The 17,226-nt window shown below is 29.0% G+C and overlaps 1 protein-coding gene across 6 annotated transcripts in view; it reads left to right on the forward strand.

The window, feature by feature from the left end:
- The window catches only part of Mad (mothers against decapentaplegic homolog 1), a 27,287-nt gene extending 13,032 nt beyond the window's left edge, over window positions 1-14,255 (forward strand). For all 6 annotated transcript variants that reach the window (XM_087157881.1, XM_016051207.4, XM_071180287.2 and 3 more), the window contains exons 7-9: window positions 4,504-4,731; window positions 9,219-9,379; window positions 10,264-14,255. In XM_087157881.1, the coding sequence (XP_087014007.1) occupies window positions 4,504-4,731; window positions 9,219-9,379; window positions 10,264-10,503 (629 nt within the window). In that variant the 3' untranslated portion in view covers window positions 10,504-14,255. The remainder of the gene's footprint in view (window positions 1-4,503; window positions 4,732-9,218; window positions 9,380-10,263) is intronic.
- Window positions 14,256-17,226: the final 2,971 nt, after the last annotated feature.

Genomic DNA, 17,226 nt, shown 5'->3' on the forward strand with positions numbered 1-17,226 from the left:
ATACAACAAATATTATATAAAAATGATCTTTTGAATTGGCTGTAGAATAAGAGAGGGTTTGCAAAGCTGTAGAAACTATGGAAAGTATTCTAAAGGCGTGTAAGTGGGTGACATTTGTTAAAAGTTAAAAATGTCATAAATATATTGTATTTTTGTAAATTTTTTATGAATTTCTTCTAAATCACTATAGCTGATTTCTAGTTAAGACCATCTCAATCGGTTACTACCAACTTGACCTATTTGCATCTGTTCTCCTTGTGTTGGTTCTTAAAATATTTCTCTTCATTGCCAACTTGTTTTGTTCACAACCTGCGTTTCTTGTTTTTCTCCATATATATGTAACAAGTCATCCTTGCTGGTCTTACTAAATTAAGTTCTTTAAATTATTGTTTTATTTCACTATTATGTCTAATTTTCCAAGTTCTATTTTCTTTTCGTTCTAAGTTCACCAGTTTATTTTCATCTGATTTAATTATCATCCAACATTCACTACCATTTAAAACTATGAGTCAGACTTATGTTTTGTACATCTTTTGTTGCTCAAGTAGGGACTTGAAGCCAAATTTTTCAACTGAAAATAAGCAGCTTTCAAGCACTCAAAAATATTTGTAAGCATTTTAAAAAAAGCATCTTGTAATTAAGGTAATAAAAATCTTTCTTGCTATTGTTGAAATATCTTTATATTTATTAACAAAATTCAAAATAATTTTCAAAGACTAAGCGATCATGATAAAATTGAACTCTTAAAACTCACTAAAGAACTTTTTCTTGATTATATTAGTCACCATAAAAACAATTTATGCAAAATTATAAATATATTCAATATTAAGTAGCTCATTCTATTTTTTTTAATTAATAATTACTTTATTTAATTGTATACAAAAATTAATTCAAAATTATAATTAATTTAACTATTATTTAAAAAGGTTATCGAGTGATACTGATATCGACTGATTTATTTATAAAAGCGTATTCATAGCTGCCAACTCTTCCGGTTTAGCCGGAAGATTTCCGTTTTTTTATCGAAACTTCCGCTTACCAATTTTTTATTTTAATCTTCCGATTTTCCTCGATTTAAAAAGAAATAAATAAAAAAAAATTCCAATTTTTTAAAACAGAACCACGGTCCGACTTTGTACCCGAATGAATTTTTTAGAGCAGAATCAAATTCTTGCATCTTCTCGGCACATGCTCGAACAAGGGAGAAAATCAAAGTTATGACGCAGAAGTTGAAACACTCAGCTGCGTTTCCGAATCTGATTGGCGGTGAGAACGGTCCCTAAATATAGATCTTTTTTTTTTTTTTTTTGCGTCATAATCTACGTTTTTGAATCTTTTTAGTTTACGATTCTTTTTTAATTTATGATGTCGAAAAGATCTTATTATCAGCATTTTAAAGAGAGTTATTTGAAAGAGTTCAATTTCCTTCAGAAATCTTCTAAAGGTCTAACTCATGCTTTTTGTGTTCCTTGCCGATCAGATTTTTCTATATCGCATGGTGGTCGCAACGACATTTGTGCTCACGCTAAAACTAAAAAACACAAAAATAATTGGATCGCAGTTGAAAACAGTCAAAAGATTGATTTATTTGCTAAAAGTAACACATTAGAATGCCGTTACTAAAGCTGAATGTTTATTAACTGCATTCATTGTGGAACATAATTTACCACTCAGCTGTTCTGATCATGCAGGGCCATTATTCTGAAAAATGTTCCCGGATTCAAAAGTTATGGATGCGCTAGAACTAAAATATTTGCAATCATACAAGAAATTCCGTCTAAAAAAGAACTAAATTTGACAAAGTCTTTATGTTCCAGTCCTTAGACCGTTTCTGTGGACAATAGTAATGACAGTGATTCCAAACTGTATCCCATTTTTGTAAATTATTTCAATTTGCATCCAATGGATTCTTCCAAGGCTAAAGTTGACTGTGTGTTACTATCACTGCCAGTTTTAGTAGGGGATTCTACTGGTGTGAATATTGGTAATCTAGTCTTAACTAGCTTGAAATCACTTCACAGCATCCCCTTAAGTTGTGACAATGCTCCTATAATTGTGGGGCAGAAATCTGGTGCTTTTTCTGTATTGCAAAAAGCAAATACAAATATAGTCTTGCCTTGTTCGTGTAATAGAACAATAGCAACCATTGAAGAGTTTTTTTTAAAGAGGATTGCTCAAAGAAGAACAGTTCCTCATCTTTATCTTTGTATAAGATTCCAAAAGAGTGATAATATTAAAAGTAGTGATTCTTCAAGCTGCAACTCTACTGGATCTGGTTCTAAGAAAAGAAAAATTGACGAGGCGTATGCATTTGGAAAAGTTTCATCATCAATTCTAACTCGAGAGGAGAGGCTTTTTAATTTCTTTTCTTATGATTTAAGCAATGTCTTTTATTTATTTCTATAATGTTTTTTGTTTGATAATTTTATACATTTTTGCAATTTGATGCACCTCAGATTCATGTGCTGAGGTCTGCTCTTTTAAATTTAATGAAGGACTTTCTTGTCAGATTTGTAAAACCAAATATTTTACAAGAATGTCAAACTTATTTGGACATTGATTACAACAATCCCCTTAATCAGAAAGGAAAATAAAGATCTGATTGTTGGTAATTATGCTTCAGATATTGTAGAAAATCTTCCAGCTTCTGAAAAAGAGAAGTTTTTCAAAGCTGTTAGGAAATACTTCTGCACTGTATGCGATTATATCAGATTAAAATTTTCTTTCAAAAATGAAATTTTGTGCCATGCAAGTGTTACAGATCTTCAAAAGATTCAGGATGCTTCTTTTGCTGACATCAAATATTTAATCAAAGATTTCCCGTGATGTTAGCAAACACTGGTGAGGAGAAACATGTAATAATGGATAAATTGCAACAAGAACTGTGCCAATTGCAAATTAAAAAGAGTCTCGAAACAGTGAAAGAAGATAGAATGGACAGTCAATGGGTTTTTTTGGAGAACTGAAGAATGAAATGGGCCGATATAAATATAAAAACATTTCTAAATTTATGTTAACTGTGTTATCTTTCTCACATTCAAATGCAAAATGTGAACGTGCATTCAGTCGGGTTAAAAAAAAAACAAGAACATAGTTTAGGTCATCTCTTAGTGATAATGTGCTAGAGAAAATATTACAAGCTGTTTGTAAAAATCAAAAAATTGCCTAAAATTGAGGATCTGTTGCAAAATTCAGCAGAGTTGCATGCAAGAGAGCAAGAATCCTCAGTATAATGCGGACCTGCAAGTATTTAAAATGATGGCGCTTTCCTACACTTCAAATCAATGGTATGCTGAAATAGATTGTGGTTAAATGAATTGTGAAAACGTTGAATGTTTCTTGCATAATTCTTGGCAAAAATTGATACACTCGTGGTAAAGATAAAATATCTCATTTTTTAAAACACCCAACAAAAAAAGCGCTTTTAAGGGCTTTTAAAATCGAAAATAAGCCCTTTTTAAAAACACTACACACCCTGACAAGTATTTTGATTTAAACTGGTTTCACTATCCTTTCAAGCATCTTTTAGCCTTATTCTATTATCCTATTTTTGATTTAAATATTTATATCATTATTTTTAATTGCACTTATGTGTAACTTTGCTACCTTCTCAACAACAAAAAATCATTTACGGTACCAGAACTATTTCCTGTTAGTCATAACCTGGAACTTTCTTAATTTACTGTTTAACTAATATATATTACTACCAACTTAAAAACTTGAGAATCTTCAATTATTTCCGTTCTCATTCTTCGTATAAGGCTAATGTCACTAGCAAATGCTAGCTATCGCATCAATATTTGTGTTTATATATTTTGTTATGTATATGTGTGCATATTTAACTATGCATTTCAGTTAAAGTTAAATGATTTACCTGGCTAATTAAATTAGAAGTGTCAATTTTTAAGTGAGAACTGTTTTATTATGCAGAAAGGAAACTTTATTTATGAAAGTAAATTTTACCTCAAAATATGAACATTTATTCACTGTTCAACATAGTCACTATTAACATTGAAAAATTTTTTAAGTCAGGGCACCCGCTTTTGAATCCCATTATCAAAGAACTTTGCCACCTGACTCTTAGTAAGATCATTTCCCAAGCGCTTTCCACCAATTAAAATCAGATGGAAGTTTGGTGCTTTTTGGAAGTCGGGGTTTTTACGATCCAAAACTTTTCCATTCATGACAATAGGCTGACCATGAATATTTGTTCTTTCTTCGTTATAAAGTCATTTATCCACATTTTCATAATTCATTACACCTTCACCATAAACGCCGGTGAACTTCGACAGGCAGGACAACCTTTTTTTTTTTCATTCACTAAACGCACTTCCCAATCGGCAGAATTACTGATTGACATGGTGACCATGCACCCAAGAACGGCAGAGGCATAAAACATAATTGATCAGTTATTTTGAACTTGAATGGAATTAATCCTTACATTTAATATCTTTTGTAAATCTTCTCCCATTCATAGTACTAATATAATTCTTTGCCTTTCAGATGCTGATGTATCTCCAGTCACCTATCAAGAACCACAATATTGGTGTTCAATTGCATATTATGAATTAAATTCTAGAGTTGGTGAAATTTTCCATGCTCAAAACCACAGTATAGTGGTAGATGGTTTTACAGATCCTTCTAACAATCAAAGTAGATTTTGTTTGGGACTTTTATCAAATGTAAATAGAAATTCCACTATAGAAAACACTCGACGTCATATAGGCAAAGGTATATTCCAGCATCTTCTTCAGCGATGCTTCGTTTTCTGAAACTTTTTTTTTCATGCTCTGGTGTCTTAATTTAGTAAATTCAATATAAAATTATTTTGCTCACCTCTACTTACAAATACTTTAAAAGTAAATTTGAAATATGCCTATTTGTTATTTTTTGGTTAACTTGTTAAAGTTTTAAAAATTAACCAATATTCTACCAATTTAAGTTTTTATTTCTTTACTATTTTATTAAATTTATTTATTTATTTTTTTTTATTTATTTTTTTTTTAAGCAAAGCAGATTTATCTGAGATTAAGATTATGTGAGTTAGTGCTGACTGGCAGATGTCATTTTATTCAAATGTTTTTTTTTTCTTCACACATTAAATTTAAAATCAGCATTTCCTGATTGCTAATTTGATTTCACTTAATTTTTTTTTATCTATGTAGTTTCTCTTAACCAATATATAAATTCCGAAAACAATTTATAAAAGATAGACGTACAATTTAATTTAAAGCCATTCGCATCTGCTTCATCCCCTCTGGATAAGGAATTTTGTGTAATTCAAATTATTTTCTAGTTATAGCTGTTTTTACGAAGAAAATTATCACAGTCAGTGGCATACGCAGAATTTTGTCAAGGGGGGTGTTCGTAATTTTCTGAAACTACTAAAAGAAATTCGAATCTGTAATAAAGCACTATCCCTAATTTAGACAGCTGGACAATTTTGACTTTTTATTTAGACAACATTGTTTAGTTAAATTTTGATTTGATTTTTTAAGTTTAAGAACATAATGTAATATTTTCTGAAAAAAGTTCAATGCCATATGGGTGGAAAGTAACACTTTGAGGGCCACTTTCACATTCATCAGATTTTGTTATGCTAGAAATGTTTTCTTTAACGGAAGTATCACATTTCGGTTCAACAGAAAAACTTACATTGGTACTAGATGCTGTCACTTCACTAATTTCAGGTTGTGATTTTTTCTCAAAATAATTAAAAATTGTTAAATTCTTGCGTTTAGACATCCTAAAGATCCAAGAACAGCAAAAATATATACATATATATTGGCACAGAAATATCCACTATGCTACGATCTCAAAGTTTCGAGCTGGAATGAATAACTTCAGCGAGCACAGTATCTCCAATGGTATTGTTATTGATTTCTTCACTAGTCGAAATAGTGGCGATGACGGGTTCGGCGATTGAATGAACTTTTTGTTAAGACAAAACAGATTTAACAACAAGCGACAGAGATAACTCGTAGTCTGACTAACTAACTCCACTGTACTCCGTTCCCCCTTTTATGTAATTTTTCATCGCATCTCCAAAATTCTCGAATTGTCTGAAAGACGACAGAAAGTCTAGGATTCCAGAATCATCACGTAAAGACCTCGCGAATGACAGCCAGTCTCGAAAACTATACTGGCTGGACAGAAAATAACCAGTCCGTAACAGTATCACGTGAATTTGGTTTCAAAAGTACAACCCTATTATAGTAAATGTTTTTTCAGTACTCTGAGAAGTACCGTGAGAAAAAAAAAGTAGGCATAAGGCTAATAAACATTAGCATTAGCTTACATTTTAATAACAATATTTTGAATAAAAAATAGTTTCTGATTATGTGGAAAATGTTAACAGTAAAATTATGGCATAAAATTTTTGGTTTTATTTTTGTGTATTTTCATCTGTTTTGTAAAAACATTTCTGTAGGATTATTAGTTTCTCAGATTTTTTTCCCTTTAGTAATACATTTTATGAATAATATACTAAAATCTACAAATGTTAAAAACCTTAACATATTATTTTTATGAAAAGAAAAAATAAAGTATGCTTTCAGACGTGCCAACTCTCCCGCATTTTGCTGGAGTCTCCCGAATTTTGAGTTATTCTCCCGCCCTCCGCAATTGATTCGAAAAACGCCAGAATTTTACTGCAATCGACGGCCAAACTTAAAATTACCTATAGTTGGAATTGATATTGTATCTAGCTGTTTTTATAGCGTTTAGTGCATATTTTTCCATGGTTGGCAACATTATTCTTTTAGGCTTCGTATATTAAAAATAATTTTTTTTTTTTTAAAAGATGTCTTAGTCGAAACAGAAGTATGCAACCAACTTCAACAAATCATGTACCAATGACTTTAGAAAGACTTAATTGCGAAGAGCTGAATCTGAAACTCTTTTTTTTTTTTATGCATATAGTAGAGAACCATTTATCCGGTATCAAGATTATCCGAGGGGAAATTTTGCTCGGTTCTCCCGCCATTTAGAACTAAAACGATATGGAAAAAAAAGCAGGAATTGGACTCATCCTTGAAGTCGAGTAGAAGAAAATGTGAAGAAGGGAAGAATTTTTTTCCCTGTTTTCCCAGAGAAACGTCATTTCTTCCGCGACCTTGAAGATTTTAGATCTTTATTTTCTCCTTTAGGCCGTCAATCAAACTCAAAGGAGTGGCATGCTGATTTCGTTTTCTGTTTGATTTACGAGGGGGTGGGGAAAATGCATTGCACATGCATATCAGTGAACAGAAGATGAAAGAGAAAAACGTATTTATCTATTTAACATCGATTAATAAAAATAAAATATTTTTCTTTTGAATCAATTCTGATTCTTTGGAAGTGCGGTATCATTCGCAAGTTTTTCTTGATGTGGAATCACACTTGCTTTAATTGAAAATCATGTTTTCATAAAAAAATAAATAAAAGGATAATTGTCTTTTAATTTAAACATACAATTATTTTATGAAGCAGATTGCAGTTTTGTTTTTCTGATTCCACTACGTTTGATTATTATTTTTTTTTTTTTTCCTTTTCATGATAAATTTTGCACGCAATAAATTATTTTTATTCCTAAATTTTATCATTAGGTTTTTTTTTTCCGTTGATCTTGCCTTGTTCCAGGCTTTAATATTTATGCTAGTGCCTTTTTTTTAACTATCGTTTCGGTTCGATATTTTTTAAGTGTTGTTTATATTTAGATTAATAAGTATTCCTTTTATTTTATCGTCCCCCCCCCTTATAATTAGGTATGAAATATATTGTGTTATTTAATCATTGGTTTTGTTTATTAGTTAATTTAGGAATTGCAATTTATTTTTTAAACTTGTTTTTCTTCTCTAAACTTGCAAATTTTTTTATTCTTTTAAATGATATTTTTCTACAATTTTTTTCATTTTTAGACTTAGGAGTGCTTTTCTTTTTTCTCTTACTTTAAAATGTGTTTACACTTTTTCCTTGTAATTTGGGTTTGATAAAACATCGATTAACGACACTTTTTGGTCGATCCAGAAAACCAGGAGATTAAGACATCCGGGATAGCGATGGTCCCGAGCATTACGGATAATTGGTTCTCTATTGTACAGATTTTAGTATTATTATACATTAGTATTGAATTTGTTTTTTAAAATAAAATAGTTCTTCAATTTATTTATTTTTTAAAAGTTTTTGTGCATTTTTATTATAGTGTCTAGGGTTTTTGCATAATGTTTTATTAAGGAAATGGTATTTATTTTTTTAATTAAAAGTATCTACCTAATGTAGTTTTGTGTTGCTAAATCTGTGTTTCCATTTAATATTTTTCAACTATTTTTGTGCTCTATTAGTGTGTAAAATTTCTTGCATTCTTATATTTAATAAAATTTTTACTTAAAATTCCTTAGAAGTGTCAAATGTTGCATACCGTGCACCTTTTTTTACCCCTTCTGAATTCTTGTTAGGGAAACTCCTGAATGATAATTTTGCTAGGTTGGCACGTCCAGGCTTTTGATTAATATTTTCTGGTTGTAGATAAAATGCCATCCTATTTTAAAGTTAGAAAAATTAAAATTTAATCTATATAGCTATAGTTATTGATATTATGTTGTGTATAGATTTATTATATCATATTTCCTGTGTTTTCAAACACTTTTTCTTTGTTTCTTAGCACAGTTGTAGAGCCTACTTTTTATTGAGTAGTGTTTTAGGTACACTGTGCAAAATAAATTGCTCTGCCATTTTTCATTGAGATAACTAATTTTTTTTTATCTTACATTGTGGCATCAGCATATATTCAAGCATCTTAAATTGTATATAGTCAAGCTTTGGCTTGTGGAGATTGAATGGTTTAAATTAATTTAAATTTGTTGGCTATATTAATTTGAAAATCTTGTACTATGTTCAATGTGTATTAAATAAATGCTAAAAATATTTACATAGTATATAATTTTAAGTAATATTTGCAAGAACTTATTTTTTGTTATACGATCTATTCTAAAATATTGAAATCAATTGGGAATGTTTTGGAATACTTTCTTCACATTTTCCCCAGTGCCAACCATTCTAAAAATTTTAATATTGGAGATTTTAAATCTATAAATATATTATAAATTAAATTTAGAAATTTTTATAATAAATTTAAATCCATACATTTTTATAACAAAAAGCTTTAAAAAAAAAACATCCAATAGATGAAATATAAAAAAATAATTAATTTTCTAGTTTTGATAAGTTGTTTGTTTCAGGCATTCACTTGTACTATGTAGGAGGAGAAGTCTATGCTGAATGTCTAAGTGACAGTGCCATTTTCGTCCAAAGTAGAAATTGCAATCATTCTCATGGATTTCACCCTACCACAGTTTGCAAAATACCTCCAGGGTGCAGCTTGAAAATTTTTAACAATCAAGTGAGTTTTTATTTTACTCATACTTACTCCGTGGCAAGTTCAGATATACTTTTATTTCTAACAGAAGTATTAGTTTACAATTTATTAATCAGTTAAGTCCTTAAATTTTGAATAGCATTCTACCTACAGGATAATTCAGAATTGCTCAAGCAGGTCAAACCAGAGTTGAGCAAAATGTGATTGATTTCAAATAATCAGGATTATAATTGAAACTATGATTATTATCTTAATTTATGATTCTTATTGTCTACCAAAATATCAAATAAACTGTATTTATTGATATGTGGCAAGCTTTATGGATAGAATTTACTGTTCAAAAGCATGTCATTATAAGCTCTGTTAAGGATTGAGATGTCATCGAAAGCATTATTAATTACAATAATTATCAGAAACAATATCGTGATTGCTAATTAAAGTTAATGAAAAGATTAACAAATTTAAAAGTATTTTAAATTAAATTGTAAAGAAATATTGCGTCGTACAAGGACTATTGTTGTTTTTTCGCTGCGTAATATTCATAGACAGTCTCTTGAGAATATATCGTAATTTTAAAATTCCCATACTGCCCGAAGCTGGTGCATCGTAAGATATTTACCTATAACAAATGCACTAAAGAGCTACTGTATTTTGCAACTTATGTAGACTATTTTAAGTTAATGTATTAGCTATCTGGCCACAGAGTTCATATTTTTTTCAATTTCCAATTCTTGTGATTAACTTTTTTCCTCCATCACATGTAATACTATATTTCAATAATTTCCCAAATTGATCTGTCAATGCACGTCAATTGCTTTTTATTTTTATGACGTGCTAGTAGATGTGTTCAGATTGTTTTATTTTTTGCTTCAATCATATAAATTTTTTTAAATCATATGATGTTCCAGGAATTTGCTCAACTTTTGACTGATGCTGTAAACCATGGTTTTGAAGCTGTCTATGAACTGACTAAAATGTGCACCATCCGCACAAGTTTTGTGAAAGGATGGGGTGCGGAGTACCACAGACAGGACGTAACTTCAACACCGTGTTGGATAGAGATTCACTTGCACGGTCCTCTACAATGGTTAGACAAAGTCCTTACTCAAATGGGATCTCCACAAAATCACATATCGTCTGTATCATGACGAAAATTCAACTGTAGTCTTAAAATAGCTCATGGGAAGTGCTATCAATATTTTTATGTTTTAACTCTCTGCCATACATTGCATCTAAGAGTGCTTTAGCAATGTCAAATGCTCATAAAACAAACATCACACATTTTATATATAATCACCCATGATTAAGTTTCCCCCCCTCCTTTTCTTTATAAATTTTGGTTTATTTTGTTGCATTTCATTCTTCCTATCTGGAATCCATACAATTTCTTTTAAAATTGCATTTTAACATAATAATACAAAACTTTTAAATTAGCTGTTATATTTCATTAAAAAAATTTTTTATTTCCTTTCATAAATGGTTTTACATTCATTGCTTTTATTTTATATATGCATTTTAGAATATAAAAAGGTGAGCATTTTTGTATTTGAATTGCAGTTTTTATTTTACATTTATTTTTTTCCTAAAAAAAATCTTTGAATTGTGCATTGCAAGTTCTAAGATTAATTTAAAACTAAGCAAGTTTCCTTAAATGCTTAGAGGAAACTCTAGTATTTTAAATGTGTAATCTGGGCTCAAAACGAGTTACAACAAATGCTGAGAATCAACATTCTGTGATCTCTATAGCAAACTTTTCCACACATAATGATTATTCCTAATAAAAATGGTTTTCTTTTATTGCCAAAATTGAATAGAAAATGTTATAAGTGTTCCATACCAGTGTTTGTAATATTTAAAATTCATTTCAGACTCTTAAAAATTTTGTCTTATTTTGTTCAAAGTTTTTGTATTGCAGTTCAAGTCACTCATTAGATATACTCTTCTGTAACATCTTTATTTTAATATATTAAACTATATTTTAATTGTAATTGGTAATAGTACGGAAATATTACTGTATCATAGTTCATTATATGTGTATATGGATAGTTCATGTTGTATGATACATAGCTTATGTAATTTTGAAATGTTCATAATTTCTATTGTGGTTAGATTTCATGTTCTACGAAGGCAAACATACTGATAAATGAATGCAATTTCTCTTTTCATTATAAAATTTTGTTTTGATATGTACTTTGAAAAATATTAGTAAATTTTTCTGTGACTTTTATCAAAGAGTTTTTGAATGTAAGTCATTTAAATTAGTTTTTAGATATGAAATTTTGTTTTATTAAGAAATGCCAGCTGAAGTTAAATTTTTTAAAATTGGTGGGACCTTGTATTAATCTGGAACTTCTAATAAATCTTACACTAAAATTTGTTTTATGCATTCCTGTGTGTCAAATTAACTTGCCATTTTTTGGTAGTAGCTTTAAGTATTGTGTGAAATCTTTAAAAAGGAAAAATTGTTGTTGCAATAGGTACCATACTCTGTTCATTCACTTCATTGGTACAAACCTTTTCCTCTGCATATGATTTGATCTCTTCTTTTAGCGGATTTATTGTATGGTTTCAGCCTTTTAATTGTGGAATTCATTAAGTTGTTTGTGTTTCTTTTTAAATATAAAATAACAAATGAAAAGTTACTTTAAAACTTATCATGAAGAGTCAGAGCATTTACATAATTGACTCCTTATTTTCTTTCAGGCTGTTATTTTTATTAAATATGAATTTGCATGTTAAATATTTGTTTTGCATTTTATAAATCTTATTTTTAATCAAGTTTTTAATATTTAAATGTCAACCAAATATATATTTTTTTAAATTATCACTCCTCATAAATTATGGTATCTTTTCACTATTAAGTTTTAGATACACAGTAAATAATAGTTAACTGTTGCTGTATGAAAAAGAGTAATGTGTGTAACTGTAGCTGAATAAATTTTCAGACATTGTTTTATATATAATTGATATTAAATACATTAGAAAAGTGATGAAATATAACCATTTCAATTTATTCAATCGGTTTTAATAACCTGTAGTTAAGCATCATTTCTGCTACATTTGTTATTTTTCTTAATATAGAAAACATATTTTGACTCTACACATTATTTTGCACTAAAAACATATACAATTAGTAAGTCTGTGAAAATGTTGCACTGTAGTTGCATAGCTATTTTATGAAATCTTTTAACTAAATGCAAAGTATATATAGCTGCATATATGCTTACGTGTGCCTATCTATTGCCGAGTACAATTGCTCTTTTTATAGCAATCTTAAAAATTATTTTTATTGCTGTTATGCTCTTTTATTTGCATTGAAGTGGACTTAGCATTTATAAATCTTTGTACATATATTTTTTGCTAATGGTTTATAAATATATTTATTATTGATAATAATATCCTGCCAAAGAAGTATATTTCTTAAATTAAAATGATTGAATATATTTTATATGTTCAAAATGTATTTTTAAATAGAATGAAAATGAGTGGGTTTTCATTAATCAATTTTCTTCTGCAAGCCATTTTTTTTCCATAAAATTTCCAAATACTTTTTAATATTAAAATTGCCTTTCTTATGTCTGTGAATTATGAGATTTTCAATGTTCAAAATAATTTTTATCATATACTTTTCGTATTTTAAAACTTCATAGTTTTGTGTTTATTATTCTTTTACTGTGTGCCTTTAACCTTCATCGTGACGAGGTTTCGATCATAAGTATTCGTGCCTTGTTAATTTCATTTGTATGATTTCATTTTAGTTTTATTTCTGTTAATTCAATCTAAATAACTCTTTTAAAACATAATTCTTAAAAATCCTCGACACATTAATTTTCAAAAAAAACTTTATGTAAAAGTTTTGCATTTGTTTTTAAAATTATATAAAATATATTAAATGTTAATAAAACGTGTGTGACCAGTTTTATTTTAAAATGTAACAATCTTGTAAGATACAGATTTAAATTATATAAAATGTGTCTTTTTAGAACTCTCTTGCCCTGATCACTTGTTAACTATTTCTGAAATAAGAACCTGTGCACAATTTGTAGTATGTTGAGCTAGCTAAAGTTGAGATTCAAAACTTAAATTCCTGTACTGTACCAGGGTTGATGCAAACGAATGCTTACCATTAAATCTCTCTATATATATGATAAATTAGAAAATTTTCTTACAACTATTAAGTTACGTGACATGCCTATTTTCCCCCATTATTAAGTTAGGTATTGACCCTTGGGACTTACTTGCAGCGTGTTTAAAAAATTTGGAGACCTCCTGCTGTGAGTTCTGAAAGGATTTTTATTTGCCATTACCTTGACTATTTTTAACGAAAGAATTTAGAGAAAAAATAGCAGTGGAAAAATCTCAAATGAAAATGGATACCACTTACAGATTTGTAACACACCTTAACATTCTTCTATTTTCTAGTTATTTAGTGTATTGGCTCTTGTGAAATTGATTGTGTGATGTGGAAGATCGTAGAAGTAATCCAGAACATAAAGTATGTTCAAAATGAAAAATGATTGCTTTTGTTGAGTGACGTTTGCACAACCTTGCTATAAGAACATTGCTGGATTACTGTCGATGGAATTGTGTGCGTGCAATAAGAATGTTGCAAGTGATATATTTTACTCCTTAGTTTCACTTATATTATGTAGAGCATGCCAAATTTTACTTTGATTGCCACATTCAAATGTTTAATAATTAAAATTGATTATTTATGTGCTTTCAAACTATTGTTCTGAGTCAGTAATGTTCTGATTTTATGTTTGCTAAATTTTATTTTTATTGTTGTGCTTGTCTTTGTTTTAAATGACATTCCTCATCCATCGGACAACGTTATTTCTATCGCAATAAATGTTCACATGATTTGATTTCAATAAATCTGTACTCATAACCTGTCTAATTATTGAAATTTTATATTTTGTCTGTGTAAGTTTATTTACTGAAAGTTCATTAAAATTAACATTGTGTCCATAATTAATAGCACTTGGGCGCAGACAAGACACTGGTCCCTCTTTTAGATTTTTTTTTCCTGATCCTCTTATTCCAAGTAAAAATATATTTTTTAATTATAAAAAATAGTCTAATAATTACTTAAACAATCTATTGATTTTGTAAGTTAAAGAAATTTCAATGAGTAAATACTGTTTCTCGTATAGCTAAGTAAGAGCCAAATTTTAAAATTTATTGTTTGGAAGTGAGCCGTGTCTAGAAAATTTTACCTTTAACGCAAAAAGGGTTACCGTTGTCCCCGTGCTATATTTCATACCAAAAATTATTAAAATTCTAAATGTAATATTGTTTCATTTGTTTTGATTTTCACAGGACTGTTTTTATGTTTACACGGGCACCAGGCGTTTTATTATTTTGGGGCATTTTATAGGTAAAATTAAAGAAAAATTTTTTTATTTTGAATACTTTATAAAAATTATAATTCATACAAAGTAATGAAGAAAAATATATCAAATACAAATTTTGCATGAAAGGGTTAATTGACCTGAAATTTTAAAAGAATGATGTGGCTATAAATAAAGCTGGAGAAAGATGGTTTCTTTAGATTTAATTTTTTCTTTTTAAAAGTTGTAATTAGCAAACAATCATATTAAGATTATTTTAAGTTGATGTTGAATGTCATTTCTGCTATAAAAACAAGTAAGTTAGTAAATATATAAAGATTTGTTTTAATGATTTTATACTGCATGCTCTGGAATTGTTTTTATTTATTCAAAATTTTTAAGAAGTTCATTTTTAAAAATTGATTTGGAGATTGAATTAGATACATAAAATACTGTAAGTTTAAGTGACTGGAATTTAATAGTGAAAAAAAAAAATTCTGTATAGATAGCAATAGGTTCAAATTAAAAATATTTTTATTAAAAATTTACACAGTACAATTTCATGATGAGATATCTAAGTAACATGGGAAGCTCAAGTAAAAAAGATGAAAGACATTGCAACCGATTTGGCCATAATTATAAGCATAATTTATCAGTTTCTGTTCGCTAATAATGGATTCATTCTAGCTCAGAGATAAATAAAAAGAACCAAATCTCCTGATAGGACATCAGTATTCTCACGAGGTTGATAAAGAAATTGTGAATTGCTATAAATGACTGATGTTGACAACTTTAACTAACATCTATGGATTATTTTCAAAGACATCTATGGATTATTTTCAAATTGAAAATCAATAATTTCGTTATTTGTATTCATAAGGAATAAGAAGCTGAATTTTGAATGATAGTGTACTAAAGAGGAAAAACATCTATTTTATAAAAATGACTAAAAACTTGAAAGTATTGACAGCAATTCAGCAGAAGTTCAAATCATGAACTGCGAAAAGTTACTTGTGAGAAATGTTTTGCTATTCTGTACACATAAGGAAAAAAAAAACACTGCTGTAGATCCACAGGAAAGTGCGAATTCATATTTTAGTGTTTTTGGTATTAACCAAGCATCAATGCTTTTAGCAAAAATGACCAAATTTGCAGATTGAACGTTATGCCAAAAATGTTTAAACATTAAGTAGGTTATTGAGTAAATATATACTTTTATGTTACAGTGGTGTTTTCTCTGAACCCAAATTATTACTATAAAAATCCAGTTTATCTAAGAGTTTTATTTTCCCTCACAGTTTTTTTTTTTTTTTTTTTTTTGAACTTCAAAAAACTTAAATGTTGTACTGAAAAATAGTTTTTACCCATTCTGAGAACCAGAGATAGAAGACACTTTTTTCGCCCTAATTTCTTCTATAAGACTTAACAATTCTAAAATTGCAAAAATTTGTTATCCTGGACTACTAATTTTACAAAAGGGATTAAAGCATCTTGTCTATACAATTCGTTATGATTAAAAATTGATTGATTTGATTCCTATTATGAAGGGGGAATTTCTTTTTTTAGCTAGTACAATCAAATCTTGTAAGATGAACATAAGTTTCCAAAACTTTGATTGATCTCTTTGTTTAGTTATTTCATATTATAATCCAAATAGTTAAATTACAAAATTTTCAGTATGGAGAGCTGAAGTTTTATTTGCAAACAATTTTTGAAAATGTTTAGTTACATTTAAAAGTAGTGAAACACTTTAAAATATAAAGATTGATTTTTAGAAATTACTATTTCAAACAATATTAAATCGTGAGATTGGCTCTTAGAAATAATTCCAATTGAGAGTTCGATAAACAATGACAGTTTTTAAACTTTTATTTAATATATAATTATTGTTATGTGATGAACCATAATGTAAGTAATTGTTATAATATTCAATATTTTCTTTTACACAGATATAAATATTTGTCAAAATTATTTTCATAAGATCAAAAACCTCTTTTTAACGGCTACAGGTCGTCTGTCCATCCTAGGATTTTCCAACCTGAAGATGGGGTAGAGGGTCATAACAATAGATTTGATCCGTCAAAGGGGAAAAAGTATTGTTGTGAATAGATCTTTGAAGTGGGGACTCTTGAAATTTAACAATTGTCCATCACCAAAAATTTGGCGAATGAAACTATTTAGCGACCCCTAAAGATCGGGTTGAGTAAAAAGTTTTCCGCCAAAAAAAAATCCTGAAAAATGACAAACACATACAAAATCAGCAAAACTAATGAGAATAGTTATCTCCATTCAAATCAACAATAGTCTGCCAACGTTTTGGCAACTTTTCATTCCCTTCTGCGAAGTACTGGGGGGGGGGGGGGGGTGCGCGAGTAGAGAAAGCAATCGACCTCATTTATGACCTCGTCATTTGAACGGAAGATTGTGCCGTCAAGATGCAGCTGCAGATTTAAAAACAGATAGTAATACGAAGGCACCATGTCTGTGCTGTATGGTGGATGTTGCATCAAATCCCATTCTAACGTGTGGAGCGTCATG

The sequence above is a fragment of the Parasteatoda tepidariorum genome, chromosome 1, assembly GCF_982258835.1.
Source record: "Parasteatoda tepidariorum strain Cologne lab strain chromosome 1, Ptep-v5.0, whole genome shotgun sequence".
Lineage (NCBI taxonomy): Eukaryota > Metazoa > Arthropoda > Arachnida > Araneae > Theridiidae > Parasteatoda > Parasteatoda tepidariorum.